This window comes from Malus domestica, chromosome 15 (assembly GCF_042453785.1).
Source record: "Malus domestica chromosome 15, GDT2T_hap1".
NCBI classification, from domain to species: Eukaryota; Viridiplantae; Streptophyta; class Magnoliopsida; order Rosales; family Rosaceae; genus Malus; species Malus domestica.
This window is the reverse complement of record NC_091675.1, coordinates 7,744,457-7,769,978: the sequence shown is the minus strand read 5'-3', so window position 1 is coordinate 7,769,978 and position 25,522 is coordinate 7,744,457. Positions and strand designations below refer to the sequence as shown.

General features: G+C 35.5%; 3 protein-coding genes and 3 long non-coding RNA genes across 23 annotated transcripts; 4 read left to right on the top strand and 2 right to left on the bottom strand.

Annotated features, from left to right (window-relative positions):
* The first annotated feature begins 29 nt into the window (after positions 1 to 29).
* LOC103400220 (uncharacterized) lies at positions 30 to 729 on the top strand. The gene is made up of 2 exons (XM_008338879.4): positions 30 to 171; positions 422 to 729. The coding sequence occupies exons 1-2, from the start codon at positions 30 to 32 to the stop codon at positions 664 to 666; spliced, it is 387 nt and encodes a 128-aa protein (XP_008337101.2). The 3' UTR covers positions 667 to 729.
* A 158-nt stretch (positions 730 to 887) lies between these two features.
* On the bottom strand, positions 888 to 2,955 carry LOC103456114 (probable plastid-lipid-associated protein 8, chloroplastic). The gene is made up of 4 exons (XM_008395752.4): positions 2,563 to 2,955; positions 1,897 to 2,020; positions 1,404 to 1,583; positions 888 to 1,277 (listed from the first exon to the last, which is right to left on the bottom strand). Exons 1-4 carry the CDS (start codon positions 2,800 to 2,802, stop codon positions 1,078 to 1,080), a joined length of 744 nt encoding a protein of 247 aa, XP_008393974.2. The 5' UTR covers positions 2,803 to 2,955; the 3' UTR covers positions 888 to 1,077.
* Positions 2,956 to 4,143: 1,188 nt separating this feature from the next.
* On the top strand, positions 4,144 to 7,960 carry LOC103456115 (glycosyltransferase BC10-like). Of its 4 annotated transcripts, none has more exons than XM_017322759.3 (11): positions 4,144 to 4,390; positions 4,790 to 5,173; positions 5,732 to 5,830; positions 5,911 to 6,035; positions 6,143 to 6,214; positions 6,350 to 6,440; positions 6,823 to 6,903; positions 6,999 to 7,058; positions 7,171 to 7,293; positions 7,386 to 7,424; positions 7,589 to 7,960. In XM_017322759.3, the coding sequence occupies exons 2-11, from the start codon at positions 4,790 to 4,792 to the stop codon at positions 7,715 to 7,717; spliced, it is 1,203 nt and encodes a 400-aa protein (XP_017178248.1). In that variant the 5' UTR covers positions 4,144 to 4,390; the 3' UTR covers positions 7,718 to 7,960. The 4 variants fall into 4 exon arrangements, with proteins under 4 accessions (XP_017178248.1, XP_028951101.1, XP_017178246.2 ...); XM_029095268.2 differs by having other exon boundaries at positions 4,698 to 5,173; positions 5,935 to 6,035; XM_017322757.3 differs by having other exon boundaries at positions 4,698 to 5,173.
* A 552-nt stretch (positions 7,961 to 8,512) lies between these two features.
* LOC139192527 (uncharacterized) lies at positions 8,513 to 9,318 on the top strand. Its single transcript, XR_011576726.1, has 2 exons — positions 8,513 to 8,861; positions 8,974 to 9,318. It is a non-coding gene; the product is annotated as an uncharacterized lncRNA (long non-coding RNA).
* Positions 9,319 to 9,960: 642 nt separating this feature from the next.
* LOC103444664 (uncharacterized) lies at positions 9,961 to 23,815 on the bottom strand. 15 transcript variants are annotated; one of them, XR_011576687.1, is made up of 12 exons: positions 23,590 to 23,810; positions 23,078 to 23,132; positions 22,897 to 22,977; positions 22,582 to 22,699; positions 22,412 to 22,441; positions 22,024 to 22,138; positions 21,271 to 21,339; positions 21,048 to 21,152; positions 20,571 to 20,636; positions 20,166 to 20,274; positions 19,985 to 20,056; positions 9,961 to 10,247 (listed from the first exon to the last, which is right to left on the bottom strand). It is a non-coding gene; the product is annotated as an uncharacterized lncRNA (long non-coding RNA). The 15 variants fall into 15 exon arrangements; XR_011576686.1 differs by lacking the exon at positions 9,961 to 10,247 and adding an exon at positions 14,969 to 15,457; XR_003769121.2 differs by lacking the exon at positions 9,961 to 10,247 and adding an exon at positions 14,969 to 15,996 and having other exon boundaries at positions 23,590 to 23,809.
* On the top strand, positions 11,104 to 12,521 carry LOC108169565 (uncharacterized). The gene is made up of 3 exons (XR_003769127.2): positions 11,104 to 11,282; positions 11,393 to 11,528; positions 12,198 to 12,521. It is a non-coding gene; the product is annotated as an uncharacterized lncRNA (long non-coding RNA).
* Positions 23,816 to 25,522: the final 1,707 nt, after the last annotated feature.

Below are 25,522 nucleotides of genomic sequence, written 5' to 3'. Positions count from 1 at the left end.
AATTTCGACGACCAATTGATCAAATCAAAATGTCTGCGTTCGATAACGTGGTTGTAGGGAAGCTGAAGCTGAAAGGCAAAGCCTTGGACGTCAAAGGCGGTGCGATTTCGAAGAAAAAGAAGAAGAAGAAACAGAGCGCATTTTATCACCAATTGTCTGAGGCCTCCACAGGTTGGTTCTTGTCCTTCCATCTTTTTTTTTTTAGTTGGTTATTATTGTTTCCTAAATCTAATGTGTAAAATATTCTGTAATCCGGAGAGCGGAAGTGTGACAAATCGATATTTTAAACTACTCTATGGAGCGGAATTTTATTTTATGTTTTTGAATACCAAACAACCCCTCAACGAATTGGGATTTAAGAGGTTGTGATTCTGGTTTTGCTAATGGAGAATTGAATTTTTGTGTGTTTGGAGGGTGATAGGTGGAGAAGCAGTGACAGATGATGCTGAGAACGAAGGCGGCATTGGCACGATGCAGGCTGCTGCTTCTGCTTATGGTCATCTGACACCGGCGGAGAGGCGGTACCTCGAGCAGACAGAGAGGATTCAACGCCAGAGGCTTTCCAAGATTGCTCGAAAATCGCACCGCGATCGGGTTCAGGAATTCAATCAGTATCTGGCTAATCTGAGTGAGCATTATGACATTCCTAAAGTAGGCCCTGGTTAACAACAGCATCGTGTTCTTCATTTTTGTCAATCAGGTGGATATAAAACTTTGTTTTTCTTGGAATTGTGTTCTATTGCTTGGGCCTCGAGAAAGTGTTTAGTTTTTTCCGACCTATTGCTTTATGAGTTCAAACTCGTTGCCACTTTCTGTCAATGCAGATTAGTGTAGATTATCGCTTGATCTGAAAAACAAGCTAACTAAATCACTAAATCACTCGGAGATTCACGAATGTAACTATGTAAACCTAATAGATCATTAGACCTTATGTTCAACAGAGTTAAAACATCACACAAAGATAAAAACTATGAACACTTGTAACATGATAATCTTAGAAAGTTAAGATGATGAGATGCACAGCGCTGAAGCATTACGTTTTACAGGGAGGACGGTTCTTGCCTACCGATAGTCTTTTTAGGTGGAACTACCGCGTCTCTGGAAAACAAATAGAGAGCCTCTAGAGCCCTTCCCCAACCTGACCTTGTCATCTATGTATGTAATCTGGAGTTTAACCTCGCTTTCACCGCCGTACCTGAAATCCAAGGCTCCAACCTTGAGTTCTGGGGGCTCAAATATAACTTGGATCCACTTATCATCCAGAGCCTTCAACTTTCCTGCTCATGCAGATACGAGAAGTTAACACATGATGCAAAAAAGAAAAGAACAGTGCGTGACGAACAAATTCAAGAAAAATTTCAAACATTGGCTTTACGTTTACGTGAAGAACCTCAGCAGCCTACCTGTTAAAGAGACCTCTCCATCCAGGAACCCGAAAACGGAGAAGGAGACTTTGTTCTTGACAATGTCAGGAGCTTCAATAACTTGAATCATCTCCTTTGTTTTAAAAAAAAGGCGCCCCAACGTACTTCTGTAGCCACCCCCGGGTGATGTTGGCACTGAGCAGTACACCACATCCCAGTCTGTGAAAGCACTAGATTAACTCATCATACGAGTCTATGCCCACCAACAACAGTAACAGAGAAATGCATATCATGTTTTTGTTAGCACTGAACAAATGGTCGTACACGATTTCTGTAACGATTTGAGAGCTGGATAATCTGGTTTCGATGAAACTACGATGACTTAGGTGGAAGGCAATCCCTCGACATGATGCAAAAGATCAAGACTTTATTCAAGGAATTGTGGTTAGTAAGAAAAGAAGGTATTCCTACGCAAAATTTAGGATGTGATGCACATCTCAAGAAATAAAGTTCACACCTTAACGGGATTTACCTCCGAAAATGAGAGGGCATTTCACTGGTTCGCTAACACAGTAGTTCTGCAATTCTTCAGCCTCCTTAGCTACCTCTTTTTGTTGTTCCTCTTTCAGCAGAACTCCTCTATCCGAATTCGTCACCTAATTATCATAATTCACATTTCATGAGCCAAGTATTCAAAAACTTTGCATGACTCCCCCTAATCAAACTGCAAATACTATCATATTAATCTACAAATATAAGCCTGAAATTTTTCCATAGCGAAAGCATGGAAACCGAGAAACTAATATCAATTTCAAAGCAAAGAAGCAATCGCAGAAAGTAAAGTACGAAATTTTCTCAGCTAAGTTACTGTCCCAATATCGGAATCTATGTAAACAACACATTTTCTCAGCTACCAAACAATAACTTACGAACCCAATATAACAAAAACAGAAAAAACTAAAATATGGGATCACATTTTCTCAGCTACCAAACAACATATAACGAACCCAAAATCACAAAAAACAGAAAAAACACACTAAAAGATAGGATCACATTTTTTCAGCAACCAAACAAAAAATCACAAAAACATCAAAGTAAAACATAGGATCACATTTTCTCAGCTACCAAACAAAAATTACGAATCCAAAACTAAATAAATTAGAAACAAACTAAAATATGGGATGGGTGAAGGCCGTACCTTGGAAAGAATAGACGCAGAGAGCTCTTCGGGACCGGTACGAACTCCAGGATCGGAGACGGAAACAGAGGCCAATATTCTCAAAGAGTTGCGCCGACAACTGTGAGATTGGGGTGCAACGGTCAAAGCCAAATTTGTGGGCTTTGAGCAAAGGTTGAGGAATTTGGGTTTCGAGGGATCGGCGCCTCCTCTGAGGGTGAAGGCTGACAGGGCTAGTGATGAGGCTACGGCAGCGGCCATGGAAGGTAAGCTCTGAGCTTCGAATGGGGAAGATGGAGGAAGTGATTGCACAGCTATCTCTTATCTGATGATGGGGGAGGTGGTGCCACGTAGGCAATGCGAATCGAGATGGGGCCCGGGTTGGGTTTGGCTATTGGTGGGGGGTGATGCCACGTATGAGGGGTTTATTTCTTTGCCTTATCTAATTGGTCAGCGTTCCAACAATTTTTTTATTTTTTTGGATTTGTAATTTTGTAGTGTATATGTATCCCGCCTTCTTACTCTTTTTTGTTTTTTCTTTACTGAAAATAATCTCGCCTTCTTACAAGAATGCATAATATTGTGTGCTTATCTTGTACTAAAGTCAGTCATATTCGTAGAACCGTCAATATAGCGGCACATAGTATGGTTAAGTTGGTTTTATTTTTAATTTTATCAATTGTTGGTTTGAGGAGATTCCGAAGTATTTTGAGGATGTTTTTCTTAAAGATTGTATGATTCTTTATTGATAAATAAAACCTAAAAAATAAAAAATAAATAAAAAAGTATCCATCTTGTGCTTGAGTTTGAGTTTTCGAATAAAACTTCCGTTCTTCTTTTGAAAAAAAAAAAAAAAAAACATGACATCTGATGAATTGGTTATATTTGGATGTCAATATCATCATAATTCTATTTAGTTTTAGTAATTGCTAAACAACGTTATAACATACATGATTTTGGTTTTTTTTTTTTTTTGAACGAGCGATATTATTTATACTAAGGGGGTAAGAGAGTGGGTTAAACCTTATAATGGATGGGCCATAATAATGTGGTTTAAATTTGGCTTTGACGAAAATTTAACTTAAAGCCTCTCGCTTACTAATTGTTAGATTTAAGGAATAATGAGTTAATTACTCAATTATGCTAAACTTTTAATGGAATTACCACATGTAGTTCCCAAATTACAACAATTAGCATTACATTCACCAACTACATGCACTAAAATCATACTACGGACTCTGGTGTGAGCATTAATCCATTTGAGTAATATTACCTACCAACTATTATCCCATTTGCTCACTACTTATACTTATTCATGTGACCCTCTACTTATTTATTTATAATGCGTGGAGTACCTCACTTGAATCTCAGGCATTTTAAAAAACTTCTACGAAAATTGGTGCCCCTAATTCGAGCATTTTCCAAACCATTGTGGTAAAGATTCTGATTGGTTTTGAGAGGGTAATGAAATGAAATTGACAATATTTTTGGATAATACTTGACAATATTATAGATTTATGGAATGGACAGCTATAAGCTTTCGCTAATTTTACTTAACCCCTAATTAATAAATAAAAAATCATTAATACTACGTGGGAAAGTTGCCATAATTCACTGGCTGAAGTGTTCATCGCCCAAAAACCATCCGATTCCCTCAATTGTCCAGAACCAGAGACTCACACCCTCCCCCTTTTACCATATACTCACAAAGCCTCACATCGCCATTTCCCATCGCCTCATACTTCTCCCCACGCCGAATCCGCTTCCCCTCTGACAAGCTGAAACATCACCTGCACCTGCATTTGAAACAATTTTGACTGATTGAAGCTAATTTCCTCACCACACCCAGGTTTTTATTTCTCTCACCCATCAAGATTCTTCCTTTTTTCTTCACCACCCCCACCATTTATCGTTTCCAGAATTATTACATAGGTTTGATCTTTGCGTCATGTTTTCAAAGTTTGTGGCTTTTCTCTGTTTTTTCACTCGCATCCAAATTTTGATGAATCAATGTTTGATGAAATGTGTTGAAATGTGATGCTTTTGGGGGTTTTTTTCCCAAAAGAGTATTCGTTAAATTGTGAAAAGTTGTTTTCTTTTTGTTGTTTGATCCAAAAATGCGTTCAAAATTATGTTATTTGTGTTGCAAGTTACAGCAGCTTCTTAGTTTGCATTGAGCGCAAGGGGAAATAAAGCAAAGAATGCGAAAAACGACTGAATGAGAGGTTCCGTGTTGCCTTCGGTCCAGATGAAAAAGTCATTAGCATGGCGGCCGCAGCTGATGAGAGATATCATGATCATGTCTAAGTCAAGGCCGCGTCCAGCTTTGAGAAGACCAACATGGATTATTGCATTGGTTTTGTTCATCTGTGTTTTTCTGATCCTTGCATACTTCTACCCTCCGAAAAACTCTGCCGCCTGCTATCTGTTTTCTTCTAGTGGTTGCAGTATGTTTGGAAGGACTCCTCCTGGCCCTGCAAGGGAGCTGACCGATGATGAGACTGCGTCCGAGGTTGTGGTTAGGGAAATTCTCAAGACACCTCCTCTTCAATCGAAGAACCCGAAAATTGCTTTCATGTTTTTAACCCCCGGAACTTTACCTTTCGAGGAGTTGTGGGAAAATTTCTTCCAAGTAAGGCTATGGCTCTATGCTTTTCTTTACTTTTTATTTCCCTTTTATTATCCATTTTGATTTCATCAAGTTTAGGTTTTTTTTCTCTTTCATGTATTTATCAAGGAATTGTATGGATAGATGTATTTGTTGAACTACATTCAGAAATTTGGTAGTATAGTGCTACAATATTAGGCATTTCCTACGGCAGCCATGGCCGAGAAGTACTAAACTAAAATGCTCAAGTAATTTGGTGGAGTTAATGCTCGGCTCTGCAGTGTTATCTCATGTGACTATAGTTTCGGTTTATCCAGTTAGAAATACTGTCAAATTGGGACCAGTCTTTAGATCGCCTCAGGAAATGGTACTCGCTTTTGATTTCTTAGTATGTTAAAGGATTTATCGAAAACTTATATATCTCAACAGATAGGATAAACATGTGCTTGGAGTTTGCAACACCTTGTTTCTGTGGAGACAAAACAACACCAATTCATCTTAATCTATTACCACCTCTCGAATCTCCATTTATATAACCTTGGTGTGGAATATATCTGCTAACAAAAATGACATGGTTTCTAGGGCCACGAAGACAAATTTACCGTCTATGTACATGCATCAAAGCAAAAGCCAGTACATGTGAGCCGGTATTTTGCTGACAGAGACATACATAGTGAACAGGTACGCAGAGCCTCTCGGAGAATGCTTACAGTTCAGTATTATTTTTTTTAACTGATCAATACACATGGTTTTCTTTAAAGATGCCATTAATAATAAATTCTCAGGTCGTTTGGGGAAAATTTTCGATGGTTGAGGCAGAGAAGAGACTTTTGGCAAATGCACTTTTAGACCCTGACAACCAACATTTTGTTTTGCTGTCTGATAGGTCATTGCATTGAAACAACTTTTACAATTGTGAACATTTTCAATGAGGTTCTTATGTTGGAAATTTGCTACTTCTTTCATTGATTTCGTTCTACGTTTTTGTTTCAGTTGCATACCACTGCATAACTTCGATTATGTATATAACTATCTCATGTACACCAACGTCAGCTTTATCGATTGGTAAGAAAAATATATTTTAGAAAGAAAAACTGATGGGATTCTCAAAATTCTTTCCCGCTACTTATTTTGAAGCTCTTATTCTGGTGTACTTATGATTGGGACTTTCTTATTCCATGTACTTTGCTCTCTGTCTAGTTTTGTGGATCCTGGTCCACATGGAACTGGCCGGTATTCAGAACATATGTTGCCTGAAGTTGAAAAGAGGGATTTCCGGAAGGGTTCACAGGTAATTCAGCATATACTTTCCAGAAGGTTTGAAACTTCTGCGTAAGATACATAGCTCTGGAAACAGTTTTAAATCTTCTGCGTAAATATGTCTCTTACAGTGAATTAAACTTCTGTAAGATCAGTTGCTATGAGTATATTTCTGATTTATATAATCTTTTCACCTGTTCCTTCTAAGTCACCTGAGCTCCTCTCCCCTTTCTTTCTTGTCCTAAGTGTATGAATGATTGCAATGTTTGGATTGGTTTGTTGTTCTTGTTTATATTGACGAAACATTGGATCAACAAGAGGAGTTTTGGTATAAAACATGCTCCTCGATCAGATTTGGATTTGTGTAAACGCAGTTCATATAGGGTTGGATTTAACCGACATTTTTATTTCAGTGGTTCTCTATGAAGCGGCTACACGCAATTGTCATGATGGCAGACAGTCTATACTATACAAAGTTCAAGCTTTACTGCAGGGTAAATCTCTTCTTTGTTATGATGTGCTTTTGTTGACGTTCATGAGAAAAACTTCCTTCCAATCTCTTGCTGGTGATGTTTTTTGACTTTCTCAGCCAAACATGGACGGGCGTAACTGCTATTCGGATGAGCATTACCTGCCAACCTTCTTTAATGTTAGCATATCAAACTTTCTTGTTTCGTCGCAGTTCGAACTCCATTTCACCCTATTCGTAATTTCTTTGCTGCTACCAATTATCTTTTTCTTTTACCATTAATGCTTTTCAGATGAAAGATCCTGGTGGACTCGCGAACTGGTCTGTAACATATGTCGATTGGTCTGAAGGGAAGTGGCATCCAAGAGCGTTCAGAACTCAGGATGTTACTTATGACCTCCTTAGGAACATCACGGTATGGTCTAGGGAAGTCCATTTTCTTTAACCCTCACTTCATTTTCTTTATTTCACGTCTCTCATGTATCGATATTTTCTCATCCATTTCAGTCCATTGCTGAAAGCACGCATATTACAAGCGAAGACAAGGTACAATCTCAAAGTACCCTTCCAGTCGTAACCATACGTAGTCAGTAATGCTACTGTCACCAATTCCAAAATGATATCATATCATATCACCTGCTACGTCATTTGGTGAATAAATTTGACGACCCTTCTACTACTGTTGACCGGTTCACGTTTACTTGCTGCAGAAGCAAATGCTGACCACACCGTGCTTGTGGAACGGGATGAAGCGACCGTGTTTTCTATTTGCCCGAAAGTTTTATCCAGAAACACTGGGGAAACTGGTTCAGCTTTTCTCCAATTACACAAAAGTCTAATCCTTTTTCTTTGTTTTTTGGTCATTCAGTTGCTTCCTCAAGAGCTCCAAGTTCTGGTATATATCTCTCTTGATTATACATTGCCATGTTTTGAGATATATGGCTTAGGTTGGTGGGTTGATAGGTTGATAGGCTGCTGGCCGTTGTTCTTGTAGATTGTTTTTTTGCCTTTCTTTTTGTTATTTATGTATTTTAAATTACTGAATTTCGAATGAGCCATCCATTCAATTTCAGGTTTTTTGACTTTCTGTAAAGAAAAAATGAATGGAAATTTGGAATGATTGACATCCAAAACCAAAGATCAACTTACCTCGTCGTCGATAAAGCATTACACCCATAATTTGAAGTGAAATGTTTTGGTAAGAATCTGAGAGGTATTTCGAGAGGAATAAACTATCATTGCGTGAATAATTTAGAATGACATTATTGTGTGTTATATATGTAAATTCTTCTCCGGCTGCATATAGTAGAGAAAACATTTCGATTTTGTTCGGTTAGAAACAAAATTGTGTACTCCTATCATGTATATATGTAAATTCTTCTCCGGCTGTATATAGTGGAAAAAATTGCTTTTCCGTTCTAGATTTCCGACTTTAAAGCAAATTCTGAGTATTTTTTTCAGATCCAGATAGATTGCTAAGATCATCTTCAAAAGAGATATCAAATTTTAAACATAAAATTTGAATTTAACAGCTTATGTGGCATTTTCACATTTTTTAAAATTTTACTTCCTACCCGATATATCAAATTAAACTATTATTTTATTACATTATTTTCTTTTCATAATTGCTATTATATATTTTATATTTTTACATATATAAATGATTGCTAATAGAAATTCATATGACGACTAGTATTAGTCCCAGATTCCAGCTATGGAAAACACAGAGATGGAAATACATAAAATAGCAGAGAATAGTGCGTGCTCTCATTGCCCACCTGAGCTTTTTCGTTAAAAAAAACCCAAAAGATTGTCCTCCACAATCGATTCCATACACTGCATTCTCAACTCCTGCCACTTCAGTTTCCCCGGAAAATGGCAACCCAAATCACAAACGGCGACGGAGTCGCCAGAGTCTCCGCCCTCAACTGCATCGATCTCTCGAGCTCCGACACCCACCAATCCGTCTCCTTACTCAAACAGGTTAGTAACTTACGACTCCCGCATAAATTCTTCAACTTTTTTATGGGTTTTGAAGATTTTATGTTTTTCTAATCTGGGTAGTGAGTAAAAACTGAGTTCTGGGTTGTTTTAGGCGTGTTTGGATTGCTGGTTTTTCTACCTGGTGAATCATGGAATAAGCGAGGGGTTCATGGCGGAGGTGGATAAGGGAGGGGACGAAATTTGCACAGAGATGGAAAACACAGAGGAAAGAGAAAATGGCGGAGACAAGAAAACAATAAAAAAAAATATTTAATAATTAATTGATAAGCATTTGAAGCTGCTGTGAGAGCAAGAAGGGGAGATGTCATTTCATGTCATGCCACATCAGATTTGACTTCTTGGTTGGAAAGCATTGATGTTATTTTTTATTACCGTTATTGCTGATTTGGATATTTTGACATCTCAATTGATGATGTTCTAAGGTCTGGTTAATTTTTTTTTGTGTGTTTGTCAATCTAGTTTTTTTTTTTTGAATTTGATATAATATAATATATTAATAGGCTCCATTAATTGAAAATTTGAGGGCGGGTGTAGGGATAGCAATTGATCGGTTTGAGGACGGAAATGCTATATTCATCCCATAATCATGAAAATTAATCATATTCATAATTGCAAATTAACCATCAGATATTATCCGTAACCATACCCACTAGATAACGGATTTCCCATTAGTTAACGGTTATATCCATCTTCTTTAGTACAAAAATATATTCGTGCCAATTGACGCATGATAATTTAGTAAATATTAATTTCGTCATTAAATATTTGATGTATAAAATGATTTAATTAATGGATCTTGTGGAGCATGAAAATTAAAACTAAACATTGATAATGTTGATTGATCTTTGATATTTCACATAAATACCATTAAATTCTAATAGATTTTAATTTATATCAAAACTATTGAACTTTGCCATAAAATGCAACTCACACAATGCAATTTTTGTATAAGAGCTACTAGACCCACCATATTGTCTTATTTTCTCACCCACATTATAATTCCACACACTTTAAAAAGTTAAAAAATTAAAATGTTATTTCCCCACCCACTATTATTCCTAAAATAACCTTTAATATATACATCCATATGAAATTATAAAATTGTCTCTTAAAAAATATAACAAATAATATATAAATAAAAACCACTAAGGTCTGCAAATGCAAATGGAAACTACAGAGGTATCCAAATTCAAAAGAATTCGACAATGTAAAAATCTGATGGACAAATTCAAATGACCTACACACAAATTATTCTTCTACCTTTTCAATGGAAACATAATCTTCTACCTCTTCTGTATATACGTCATCTTCCGCATGTTCAATGACAAAGTCATCTTCTAAGTCCATTGATATTTTTTACTTTCTCTAAATGAAATGAAATGAAAATATGAGTTAGAGGTTAAGGTAGACAAATCGTCTCCCACGCTCAACCTTTTTCTTTTTTAAAAAAAAATTAAGCAAAGCAAGATAATTAATGTCCTTATCAGTTTTTTTGCAAATGGACAAATTTGTAATTAAAAAAATTAATTAAAAGGTGGGTGGGAAGATAAAACATTGAGATGAGAATAACATCTCTCTTTTTGTATTCTTAAGGTAATGGATTCGATGAATAATGAATATATATATACACACACACACATATACATATATTATATAATACTTTAATATTATATATCAGTCGGTTCGGATTTGGGTACGGATATGGATTGGAGATTCTTATAACCATATCTAAAACCATAACCGAATAATATTCACGGTTTTTTTCTATACCCAAAATATACCAGAATTTTTATACCCAAATTCAATTAATTCGGGCAGTTATCCACGATTATCAGATTTAACGATTAGAATTGTAGACGGGTGCATGGCTAAAGGAAATGAGATGGATAAAATCTTTAAAGGGTTGTTTTATTAAACAAATCATAAATGCTAAAACTCGTAAGGGCTGGTTACTGTGGATGACCAGTGTGATGACCGTTTTGCCCCTCGATTTATCCTTGCTTTCCTCTTTGTGGTCAGCTTTGTACAGTGAGATTACGGTTTTGCCCATTGGATGCACATGTCGACCATCGCTGTGCGACGCCTGCTCTCCATTTTTCTTCTCACTTTTTCCCTTCTGTTTCAATTTTGACCTACTTTTCTTTTCACCTCTCTCTCTCTCTCTCTCTCTCTCTCTCTCTCTCTCTCTCTCTCTCTCTCTCTCTCTCTCTCTCTCTCTCTCTCTCTCTCTCTCTCTCTCTCTCGATTCTCAGTTTCTGCTATATTCCCAACTCTAGCCTTCTGTCTTCAAAACGCTGATTTTTCTCGCCCTCCAACCTTCCATCTTTCTCTCAGGAATTATCGACAACGGTGCAATTAGATCTGATTCAATTTTTTACCCAGAAAAGTTGGCGTTTCCTGGTGAGTTTTACGGCTTTCTCAGTGTGGGTGTTTTATTTATTTATTTTTGTGGTTTTAGATTTGAAGATGGGTTTTGTGTTTATGTTTGCTTTTTGTGATTCTGTTTGTAGGCTCAGATCCTCACCCTGTTCTTCGTCACCCAAACCCGCAGCCCCATCTTCGATATATACCGACGGAAACACCACGAATTGAGGCGCAACACCAATACTGTAACAATTACAAGAAAAAAGATCCAAACCCGCAAAGGTATTCTGTTTTTTTTTTTGGTTCTGGGCTTTTGAGCTGTTTGGATACTGAGAATAATTTTTTCATTTTTTTTCATTATTTTGTTTCTGGGTTGCCTTTAATTAAGAGAATTAGGAAATGGGTTTAGAGTGAATTTAAATTCTGGGATATCCCTTGAGGAAAATCTTGGTCAGATTCTGTTATGTGTTGTTATCAATCATTGAATTGGTTTTGGAGTTTTCGTTTGATCAAAGAGATAGAGTGTTTTTTTTTTGGTGAAACTTTTAATCGGTGAGATTTTTAGTTAGGCTATGTTTTGGGTTTTGGCAAATTTCTAGCGTGTTTATGCATGTGGTTTTTATTATAGACTTGGAAGAAAATGGGATTAAGAGTGAGGGGAAAGCGGCAGAGAAAGCATGGAAGAGAGATTTGGGATAGGAAAACAGATGAAAAGAATATGATAGAGGCATGGGTTCAGTTCATTTTCACTATTTTTTTAACTGATTTGGGATTTTGTTTGGGTTTGAGGCCATCATTGGCGTTAAGACGTTTATTGTCAGACCGTGTGTGTTTTTTGCTTACTTTTATTGGTAATTTTTATGTTGTTCTTACGATTTTGTGTGGTAGGGTTTCTAAATTTTATCATTGATCATTTGTTTTTTTTTGTGTGTTGGTTTGTTTGTTTTGTAGGTTGTGTTTGTACTGGGACAACATTTTCCACCTTCTGTTTGCACTGGGATGACTGTGTTTTAAAATTGTTGAGGGTGAGATTTACATATGGAATCATTCCATTTTTTTTCTTCCAAGTATCTGTATTTAGTTCTCTTTAATTTTAAATTTTAAAAATTAAATCGTTATTTGAGTAATGTTTTATTAGTTTATGTTATGTGTTGTGATCAAGAATTCTGTTGGATTTGGGAATTTTTGTTTGATGAGAGAGATGAGGAGTTTTTTTTGTTTGAATTTTTTATTGGACCGATTTGCAATTGGATTGCATTATTCCTTTTTGCACCATTCTTATACAAGCACTTCATTATTTTAAATACAATTTGAAGAGAGCTCGGTTGCAGGTTGGATATAAAATGTTAAGGTGAGATAAAATCAAGATGCCAACGGTGGAAGAATGATTTAGAACTGGGGGAGGAAAACAAAGGGAAGATAGAAGAGTATAAGAGAGGGATAGGGTAGACCTCATTTAGAGGTTTTTTTTTTAATCGATTCAAGACTTACATGTATCATCATCCTGTATACTAAAACTCAGTTTTGAGTACTATTGATGACCAGTGGCTGGACCCATTTGCCCCTCGCTTTCCTCTGTTTCCCTTGCTGTTTTCACATTTGTACAGTTGAATGGTTGTTTTGCCCCTCGCTTTTTTATTATATTTTTTGTCTTTTATGTTTTTCTGTGTTGGCACAAGGTTACACCAGTATTAAACAACTACAAGTCCTCCAAAGGTTAGCTTATTACCATATTTCATCAAGTTTGATAAATAGATCTTCATTTTTTACTACAGTTAAATACATGGACATGCCTCCACAAATACAGATTAGTTCTTGGTTTAATACTTTGTGTTCAGTAAAGTTGACATAGAAAATCTTCCCATTGTGCACTAAAATCCTCCACACATGAAAACAGAAATTCTTACTCAAAAAACACATATTACAATACTGCTGTATCTGTTGTTTTTTTATTAAATTAACGCACTGTTTTCAATTTTATATCCAACACAAAAGAAAATGCTCTTACACAATGTGGTTACTTACATTTTTTAACTTATCTACCACATGTTAATCTGAGTTATATAAACAGGAAAACAACAGTTCAATAGAAATATGATGCATATCATTTAGTTAACAATGGTGGCAGCTAAACAATCAAACAGTTTGTTTCAATTAGTTAGTACATTTTATAAATTTCTCAATCAGAACTGTTTCAGTGTATTCAATACATTTTTTAAGCACCTTTCCAGTTAGTTGTCCAAACTAATTATTCCAGCTTATTCACCGTATAATACCAACAATTTAACGACCAATGATACTTCATTTAACATAGACTCCATTTGGAAAAAGCAAAATAAATCTTTTTCTCTGCTGAAAAACCAACAGATATAATGATGTAGATCAGTTATATCAACAAATTACCATAGTTCACCCTAAATGCTGTACAAGTTTGGCTGCTCTTATTTTTCCTCATTATTCCATCGGTGATTTGTATTTTCTGTTATTAACCATTCTTGACTAATAAGTCTTTTTCAAGACTAATTGTGTTCGGCTTTTTTTTTTTTCAATCTTTGTACTGTATGGTTTTCTATCATATAATTACAGTTTAATCTGATTACAAGTTTAAATATACTTTTTCCAATGCCTTAGGAAAAAAATTATATTGCTGTTCACAATGGACATGTCCAGCTTGCAAAAATTATAAGGTATGCTACCACTCTCCATAATTTAAATATCTATAATGTGCATAAAATTTGTAACTTGAGCTTAAGAAGCTTCTGGTACACAGCCAAATCACTTATATAAACAAATTAACATCATTGATCCAAATCCTATACCAATTGATTCCTTTTTATTCTCTCAACCTTTTGTCTAATTTTTTTTTTCTTTTTTTTTTCGGTGACTTGCTGTAGAAGTTAGAATGAGCTTTTCACATAACATGGATGATGAGTATGAGAAACTCATCCAGAGAATGAATCCACCAAGTACATACAAAAATCATACATTGGGTTCATATAGAAGTATGAATTTTCTTTTAGGATACAACTTTGATGCAATAATTTATATCATGGTTTGTAACATATCGTATAGATTTTGCCCGTAATTTGTTGTCATCACTATTTATTTCCTTGCTGAACACGATGAAGCAAATTCTCTTCATTTGCATTCTTCCATTTAAATTTGCATGTCAGTTTATGGTAAATAATATTCAATTTTCATTGTCTTCGATTCAACTAAGTTGCAGTTTTATCATCTATTTATAAAACTAAATGCCCATTTAGGCTGACAATTTTTTTGTCTGGTAAAACTTAAACTGTATTATTATGTATATCCAAGATTGAAGAAGAAATTTAAGTTAGATTAGATGGACACCCAATACTAGGGGTGATATTGGCAGGGTTATAATCATATCAGTAGTCTATTGTATAAATAAAGTGAAATACAAGACTAACCCAACATGTATCATAAAATAATGTTGAACTACTTTTTTCTCTCTCGATACTCAAGATATCATTCCTCACTTGGCCAAAAACAATAGATTATCCCTCATGATGTGCTTTCCACGTTTGAATATTTTGTTCATTCAGTTTCAAGTGTTTTCTTTTTGTGTATAAGAATATCTCAGTAACTCATTGTGTTTTCTTTCCTCTAGGTGGTACAATAGTTCTATCCAATCAATCATTTTAAACAAGTTACCTTTGTAAGGTATCAAAACTACAATTTTTCTATGGCAAATAAAATTCTTTCCTTCACTATGGTAATTTTATTTAGAATAATTAATGTTACATTGATACTAACTCAAATTTATACATTGCTAGACAGTCAATTTGTATTCCCGCAGCAACACGCGGGCATTAATAGCTAGTTATTAACTAAACCTCATATACTAAACACATCCCACACATACTTTTTAAAAGAAAAAAATTGTCCTAATACATCTATATTAACTTCCAAAAATACCCTCATACTCCATTCCCACATAAATATGAAAAATTAAAATACAAAAAATTTCTCTACGATGCCGATGCCGGAACCTGCAGAACTACCACAACCCTTGCTTCCACGACTACTTCAAAACTATAGGAGTGGATATAAGTACATATCTATGATTATTCATATAAGAGCAAGTCCACCCCTAAGGACTTTGTGCCAGCACCTAGCCCATTTATCCACTCCAATGAACAGTAATATATTCCAATGAACAGTAATAGGTCAATGCATCTCCACCCCTAACAAAAAATAGCCTAGTCAATTTTATTAAAATATTATTATTTTTTATTATAAAGTTTGGCACCAAGCTAAAGAGCTTAGAAACACCATTTCTCTTCATCACCCCTTCACGCTCTCTTCTTTCCCCAAGAAACATCATTTCTCTTCATCCCTTCACTTCCATCCGACCCCCCTCCTCCCTTTCCCGCCAATCCCAACATCTCCAACCGCCACCACCCTCTCGCTCGGCGATTCCGGCTTCTCCTTTTTTGACGGCTGTTAATGACGATAAAGATTAGCTTTCAGCTTTCCACTTCCAAAGCGTATCTGTTTATCTCGACTTCGTGGCTCCTTGCCTTCCGACACCACGCTGGCGTCAGCTAGGTGTCACTTGAGCCGGTCCCAAGGTCTGTGGATTTTAGGCCGGCCTGTGGACTGGCTTGGGCTAGGTGCCAGTCAATTCCATGAGCTGGAGTGGATTGGCTGAGTCTCAGCCTGTTTTTTCCATTGGGTGCCGGCCTATCCCACCCCCGGTGGACTTGCACTAAGAGTAAAAGTCCTGGAAAAAGTCCGGCCCTATAAATCTGGCATGAATACATATTATCATTCTCTAATTAGCAGGTATTTTGCATTGGATGTGGCAAAACATTTACCTGATCAAACTTTCTATCGTTAATATTTACATGGTAGTAATTGGTAATCCTAGCACCAAATTTAATGTTTCGTGTCAAACTATGAATCAGTTACGGTTAATAAAAAAAAAAGGAAGTCTGAGAGTAAGGTTAATTTGAGAGCTCCAAGAAAAATATTTTTGGGGTGTAAGTTTGATCTCACGTTGGATTTGTGGGGTTTATTAAGAAATCAAAGTCTTAAATTTTAGGCCTAAATAGTCATTTCATTATAACATTTTATTAATTCAGTATTAAAGTTTTAAATTGGGTGTAATCAACAATTTATGAGGTGTCAACAAAAAAACCTAAATCTAAAACTAATGGCAGATTTGTAGAGTCCTTATTCTTCTTCATCCGTCAATGTGAAGGTGACCCAACATACACGACACAAGGAAAGAAGAACAGCAATAATAAAGGAACACGAATATATCATCATTCATGATAAAAAGAAAAACAGCAACGATAAAAGGAACACGAAACGTCTGGGATATATAATCATTCATGATAACACAAAATTAATTAACTTGTTTCATCCACATAACTTCAATTCCTCTGCAAATATAATCATTGATGATAAGAAAAAGGAGCCCAACCAATGGTGAAGTCATGAATTATCAGGGGGAGGGGCATGTCAGGGACTATTTAGATAGTTGACTGTGGTAATGTTGTCCATAATGTATCAATACATACAAGTTACAATTGTTGTCGGCGAGGTGTCATGTCATAAAAAAGTCACAATAAACTCATTATCAATAAAAACAAATACATGTCATACGAAGGACTACCCAAAATACTCGAAGGAGAACTTGAAAAATTTAAAGGAGAATTCAAGCACTGTTTTTTATAGAATCAATTCATTACATAACTTTACAATGAGAGAAAAAAAATCTTACTCTTAATCCTATCAAAAGGTGGATATGCAAGCATGATAAAGAGATGTATGAGTTTGGAGGTGCGGATGCGTGTGGGATAATTGTTCCAAATGCATGTGGGACATGTTGAGCTTCAATAATCTTTTGTTATTGCTCAAAGAGTAATGATATTCATACCATCTTAGATAGCATTTGATGTGGACAACCATATCATTTGAAAAAATTGCAAAACCTTAAGGAAATGAAGGAGAAAGGCTCCTCGTATACCACAATCATTATTTAATTAACTAGTTTATTAAATAATGATATGACTGTCCACATCAAATGTCAGGTATGAAAATGTGGTACAAAAACATGATATGAATAGCTGCTATAAATTGGCATGTATCAAACATCAGTGAAGAGTTTGAAACCCAAAACTGACAAAAGTTCTTTCTCTTCATTTTCATCAGCGTACCGGCTCAAATCAAGGTATCTCCTTATCACTAGGTTAAGCTATATTCAAAGTCATTCATCTTTTTTCTTGAAAATTTACCTCTAGTATTAAAGATGTCATTTTTAGGGGTTGGAAAAGTTTCTGTATTTGTTGCTTTTGTTAATGTTTTATTTTCCCTTTTTTATTATTTAGTTGGATTTTCACCTCTCCCAGACCTTGCGTCAAGCGGAAGCCTTGTGCACAGAGTACGACCTTTATTATTTAGTTTGATTGATTTATCTTGTATTTTTAAGCTTTAAATGAATTTGTGGTAGATAGATGGATATGCTGTTGTCATAGCCTCGTATAGATCATGAAGTTGCTGACCTTAAGATGGAAAAGATTGAAAAAAAATTCGTGTATCTCATGAATAAGCGTGAAAGGTTAGCTACTTCAATGCAACACTCTTTAAATTTAGCAGTCATGGCGTGCGCCATTTATGTGGCCATCTTGGGATTTGTGGTAGCTTATGGTAACAATCCGGAAATGATAAAATGCAGTCTCATTTACTTATGTGTTGCCTTTGTATCTTGTGACTATGTCCTTGCATTGATGCTCCATCTCTTGTATGTTAGTTACTTTAAAAACCACCAAAAGCTTTTTATTGTTAAGTTAAAGAAAAAAAATTTGAAGAAAAAAAAGAGATTTGCTAAAGTTGGCCAAGAGGCAAGGAAAATTTCCAAATGACGTTCCAAAATTCTACCCGATTGGTCAACTCTAAAAAATGGAGATAATTATGCTTGCTGAGAGAAACACAACTCAAGCAAACAAATTTGGGAAAGGTTTTCCTAGGCTTTATCCTTGGAGTTTTTATCAGCTTTATTTTCATGTTCACAAGTAATCCCTATAAATCCGCACCTCCAAACTCATACATCCCACATGCATCTGGAACAATTGTTCCAATAATTACATATCCGAACTCATATATTTTGCAAGAAGGACAAACATACTACTCAAGTCTAACTAATTGTATGGGGATGAGATTCCAGATGCGGTGGGATATGTATGAGTTTGGAGGTGCGGATTTACAAGGATCAATTGTGAACATGAAAATAAAGCTGATAAAAACTCCGACGAGGAAACCTAGAAAAACCTTCCCAAGTTTGTCTGCTTGAGCTGAGTTTCTCTCAACAAGCCTAATTATCTCCATTTTTTGAGAGTTGCCCAATTAAGTAGAATTTTGGGGTGTCGTTTGGAAATTTTCCTTGCCTATTGCCCAACTTTAGCAAATCTCGTTTTTTCTTCAACTTAACAATAAAAAGCTTTTGGTGGGTTTTAAAGTAACTGACATATAAGGGTGGAGCATCAATGCAAAGACATAGCCACAAGATACAAAGGCAACACATAAGTAAATGAGACTGCATTTTATCCTTTCCGAATTGTTACTGTAAGCTACCACAAATCCGAAGATGGCCATATAAATGGCACACGCCCTGATTGCTAAATTTAAAGAGTGTTGCATTGAAATAGCTAACCTTTCACGCTTATTCATGAGATACTCGAGCCTTTTTTCAATCTTTTCTATTTTAAGGTCGACAACTTCATGATCTATATGCTGCAGCAGCATATACATCTCCATCTACCACAAATTCATTCAAAGCTTAAAAGTACAAGATAAATCAATCCAACTAATTAAAGAAAAGGGAAAACATTAACAAAAGCAACAAATCCAGAAATTTTTCCGACCCCTAAAAATAACATCTTTAATACTATAGGAAAAGTTTCATGAAAAAAGATGAATGACTTTGAATATAGTTTAACCCACTGCTAAAGGAAGGATCCCCGCCGGATCCTTTACCTAAGGATTCTAGGGATCCCGTGATGGTAACCGTTCATCATATACCTAACAAAAACTGACCGCACAATATATGATGAACGATAACAATCACGAAATCCCTAGGATTCCTAAGAAAAGGATCCGGCGAGGTTCCTTTTCCCTAAAGGAGATAGCTTGATTTGAGCCAATTAGCTGATGAAAATGGAGAGAGAGAACTTTTGTCTACAGTTTTGGGTTTCAAACTCTTCACTGATGTCTGATGCATGCCAATTTATGGCAGCATTTTTCTTAAATCCCAAAAGTACCCTTCAAAAACCTAGTTGATAATTTCCCCAAAAGCCACTTCCTAGTTCCTGTGAAAAATAATCCCAAATTTTGATTCATTATATAGTCTTATTTTGAATCAACGTGTAGTGCTCATTAGCATACAAATTAAGTACTGTTGATGGGTGCATAGGTCATAACTAGAAAGTTTTACCCGCGCGTTGCTGCGGGATTAAAAATTGTAAGAAAGATTATGTTTCAAAGATGTAAATGCAACAGACACCAAAAATTGTAGAAGTTTTATTACTTTATCTAGAATGACAAAATACGACAAATGTTGTTTACTGCAACGCTCAAAGTTTTTCTCCACTACTGTTGATTGTTAAGAAAGCACCCTAGGCAAGGAAAGAAAATATTGTAACATATGAAATAAATTTATATGACAATGGAATTATACTGTAAAGAAAATAAGAATATAGCATGGTTACCTTTTTCAGCAATTTTATAGCACCTCATCAACTTTTGTGCGTTTGCCTCTTTGATTAGTTTTGTCTCACTACCTTAAATGTATAACAAAGATCGAAAAATGACAAATGTATAATAGATAAAAGCTGGATGAAAAATAGGAGAAAACACTCTTTGGTAGGGTGTAAATAGAAAGTTATATACCTGTCGATCAATTGGGGTGGCAAAAATTGTATAGTTGAAGCTGCAATGTAAGTGTTCTATATCACTGTGACTGTGCATCATTCCTTTCTTAGTTTCTTTTAGTTCAAACCTAAACCAAAGAAAACAAATAAAATATTAAATACAACTGATCATCTGTCTTTGCAATTTATCTTTGCAATTTAACTTCTAACATGACTAAAGAAATCCCAAAACAAAAACTATAATTTGAAAACTGTGCATAGATGGTCAACCGTGTTCAAATGTCTTACTAAAGTACATCCACCAAATTGGAAATATCAAGTTGTGAAAAATGAAGCTAATTCCTTTATAATAACAAAATGTTGGTCAAAATACCACAATGTGAACAAATATATCATAAAGGACAAATAGAAAAACGATACTTACCAATATCGACATATGGATTGCTTCGAAAGAATGTTACATGCAGTGTTATTATCTCAATGGTTTGGTCTGCGATAAGAAGAGTAACTATTTAGAAAACAACATCATTGCTACTTGCTAGTCTTCCTACATGATTTAAGAATATAATTAATTAAATAGATATGGGATCACATTGACCATAAATTATTACATGCAACTCAAAAAAAAAAAAAAAAAAAAAAGGTCGTACCCAGTGCACAAGGCTCCCGCTTTACGCAGGGTCAAAAAAAAAAAAGAGAGAATAGAGTTGTCAAAAAAATCAAAAACCCTTGCCGAAAAAAGTAACTGTTATACAATTAGATCTCTTTTAATAATTGCATGTTTAAATCTTTTTCTTGATTAGTAAGAAGTCATAAATACAATGTTTCACAGTTCATTACATTTTCATTTCTAGCCATCAGAACCTGAAACACATAACTAATGAGTGTTATAGAAACTTACCACAACATTGTCAAAAGAGAATATAAGACCATAAGCTTCATCCAGTTTCACGACATATTGTATTCGTTTAAGAAAATCTTATTGACTTTTGTCTTCCAAAAATTCCTACCCACAGTAAAAATTAACAGTAGTAAGTCATAACATAATTAGTAAATTAATTTCGACAGAGCATAAAAAACAATGACTACTATACATATAACTCCATAAATTACACCACATCAACCTTGAGAGGTCCAACATGTCCAAAACTCTCAAAACCTTCTCCATAGTCAGCTCCAATCGCCCGAAAACACTGAGGAGTGGAGGAAAAAAACATAAATTTATCAAAATTTCCTACCCAAGGATAAGTTAAAAATGGAAAGTATTTCACTGGCGAATATATGCATGAGTATTAGTTACTATTTTGAACTATTGGTAACACAGAAAATACTCTTCCATTCTCTTACCCACCAAAAACAGAAACCACTATAAAAATCTCAAAGAAATTCTTCACAAGATTATCCAAATTACAAAAGTGGTAAACCAGCAAGTCATGTTTTGGATCAATGTTGGACCACATTTGTTTCACTTTAAGTGTCATAATTACAACCTCAAGATTAGATTCTAAATTCCACAATTAGACGAGCAATGCTTCCTGATTCATGATTATTGACATTTGCAATTCACACAACCTTAAATTTTAAAAGAACAAACAAAAGAAACAGAACATAAAGTATCCCTCTCTTTTTACCTTCTCAAAATGGCTCAGGGAAGCTGTAGTCAGAGGCTTAGCTTTCTAGTGTTTACAATCCACGAACTAAAAAATAAATAGAAAATAACCTCTATAACCAAATACAGCAGACCTATTCTAAAAGATTGTAAACCACAAACAATCTTGTTCGAAAGAGAGGAGTCACCTACAACAATATTGAAGAATCAAGAACTTAGAAACAAAAAATTAACTGAAAATTGAAAATGTGGAATAAATGAGTCTTACTTCAATAAATGGGCCCTCTGCTTCCGTGAGGACGCCTGTGCTTTTCCATTGCTCATCAATAAGCTTTGTCAACCGCTCAGATGGAAGTGCTCTTAAGTGTTGACCATTCATCCACCTTTAGTTTGTAAGAATATGGAAAGAAAATATAAACAGGAAATGTCAATGCTTCAGTAATGCCCTTAATTCAAGAATTCTATAAGCAGCCTAAATTCTCAAAAGACACGATCCACATTAAATCATGAAAATCTAAATCTAGATTTGGGATACTACGGAAAACATGCAACTGCAAAATGTTCATTCAATCTGCTTCTCCAGGTAGGGGAATGCTAGGTAGAAGCAAAAATTAGCAACCGTTCTCGGCATATAATAGATTAAAAGCCAAAATTACCTTAATTTGGTAGCGTCGAAAATGGCACCACTTTTGTTGACGCAACCAATTGAAAATAGAGTACAAAATTAGTCTAACATAACACTTGGATATCTAAATATCACACATAAGCTGAGCAGCAGGTTTCTCAAGATGATAGGGAGCAAGAGAGTGACAAAAGTTTCACTAACCAAGTTGCTCAAGGGTGAAGAATTCATTTTCTGTGCCGTCGCCCCAACCCAACAGTGCCGAGTAGTTCACCATTGCCTGGGGTAGATAGCCCATAGTTTGTCAATTGGCATATTTAGCCTGCATATAAACATTTCCAAGTAAATTCATACCTCCAACCAAAAGAGAATTGAATAAACCACACTGTCATAAAATATCATGAATTAGCTCAGAAAATTTTCTTTGACCCAGATTTTCAAAATCAAAATCACAAAAATTTGAACAAAGAAAGGAGAACCCAAAAACCAAACCCGAAACAAATATGTAAGAGAACTCACCTTGATGCCCTGTGGATTAGCAACCATTGTTGGAGAAGAAGAGAGAAGAAAGCTGCTCTACCGGTGAGCGAGTATCAGGTTCTGAGTGGGAGGTGAAATCACAAAAAGAAAATTTCAATCCATTTGCAAATCCAAAATCACAAAACCCTAGATTTAAACAAAACAAACCCGAAAAACTCACCAGAAAACCCTAGCTGTTTTGGGTAAAAAAAATTCCTTCGAACCAACCTGAGAAACTGAAGAAGTATACTTGAGTTCAATAAAAATCGAAATTTAAGCAAGCTTTCTCACCTGGAAACGTTGGGTTAGATCAGGCCAGAACAAATTCTGATCAAATTAAAAATGGGTAGAAGCTTCTAACCCCTTATTGATTTTCAAGAAAACAACTTTGATAACTAATTCGCGAACAACAAAGCAAGAGGCTGAATAATTTGAACAACCAAAAAGATGAAGCGGTACGGCTAGAGAAAACAAATCGGAGACGGAAGAATAACACCACCACATTCACCCCCAATTCGGACTACTACGGGTTCGAATCTCTGCTTAAACACGAAATGATTATAAAAAACCAACTGGGTTTATGAAATTTGACAGATTTGAGGAAACCCAGATGGAAGTCAAGACATCAAGCAAAGAAATATGGTAAAATTGTGAGTTGATTGAGAGAAGAAAAAGAGAAGCTAAAGAACAAACCTTGTTGGAGGTCTGAATGCGCCTTGAAATTCCGAGTTAGAGTGAGGAGTTCTCGAATTGAGAGCGGCGGAGTTCCGTTGCAAATTTTCCGAATAAAATTTCCACGGGTGAAGGGTGATCGCGATTTTTTGGCTGGAGGAAATGAGGTTTTAAGATTTTTGGAATTTTGAGTGAATGGATGGTGTGGCTGGTTGCAAGACAGAGAAAAAGATGAAGCAGAAGAGTCCAGAAAAGAGGAAAAGAGACAGGAAGCATCGATGACAACACGTGTAAAAATGGTCCAAACGAAATTAAACAAATCAAGCAGGGGCAAAAAGGGAAGCACACTGTTAATGAACAGTAACTTTTTCGGTTGGGTTTTAGTATATGTATAATTTCTTTTTTACCTGATCGGATAAATGGTCCCCGTGGTCATAAGGTATTCGGATGATAGCCCATGTGGTAAAAAAATTCGGATTTAAACCCTTGTGGTCTAAATCTGTTAGGATTTATGCCCTTCTGTTAAATAATGCTGACGAGGCTGCCACATATATGCCACGTGGCTGCCAAATGTCTGCCACGTGGCAAAAATAATATTTTTTAATTTTTTTAAAAAAAACCTGAATTTTTACACAAAAAAAAAAAACCCAGATCTACAAGAAGAAGAAGGAAAAAGGAGAGGGAGGAGGGTAGCGCGGTGAGGGGGGGAGCTGGTCTCCGGCGGGAAGAAGAAGTACGGGGGGGACGGGCAGAGGGCGGGGGGAGCTTCTGGGTTTTTTTTTTTTTTTTTTTGTAAAAATTCAGGTTTTTAAAAAAAATAAAAATTATTATTTTTTCCACGTAGCAGACATTTGGCAGCCACGTGGCATATATGTGGCAGCCACGTCAACATTATTTAACAGAAGGGCATAAATCCTAACAGACTTAGACCACAGGGGTTTAAATCCGAATTTTTTTACCACAGGGGCTATCATCCGAATACTTTATGACCACGGAGACCATTTATCCGATTAGGCCTTTCTTTTTTTTGCTTTTTGGTGAAAGCATAGTTGATAGTTGAATTTGAGCAATAACGAAAGAGTATTGAAGCTGAACAAAATACATCCCCTCTTTGATCTAACTGATATCAGTATAATTGAAATGTCACATTGTTTAAAAATTTTCCTTCGGTTTTAATTTCAAGTATGAACTAATTAACTTTAGTTTTCTCTCACACCAAAATAAACACGTTAAAACTGATTTTGAGTACATTACAGTTCATATGAGATTTTGGTGCAATTTCGAAGACGAGGCTATGCTATTGGAATTTTGCGTAGTTGTGCATCGAGCTTTATTTGACAATCTTTCGTGACTTGAATTATAGTTTTGAATTGCCATTCAATATAATTAAGTTTTAAGTTTTCTTTTGCATTTTTTCTTCCTATACTAAAGTAATTAAATCAAAGATGGAATTAAGTAGTGAAGTTTTAATGACATGGTACATGCCACAAATGTCATTTCGTATTTGATGAAAAAATAAGTAACAAAAAATAAAATATTTTGGACAATGTTTATGTTTTCCTAAGCCTAATAGGATAAGTGCAATAAATATAAAAATGCAGTACAACTAGTCTTTAGTTTTCTCTTTCCTAGAATATTTTTAGGATGCGTTTGTTGCACTGGACTATCTTGAACTGGATTAGCTTTGATTAAGCTGGACTAACTTAGACTAGACTAAGCTGGACTAGCTTATACTAGACTAAGCTGAACTAGCTTAATATAGCGTTTGGTGCAGTGTCGGACTAAAAAGTAGAATAAATAATATTATCACTGAATTGAACTGTATATTCCATAATATTTTGCATCAAGGCATGCTACGAATTGATGCCATTATATATGGAAGAATAGAACTACCCGCATAAATCATGACAGGGAAGTGGAAAGTGTGAAAAAAAAAAAAAGCACAACCATGTGG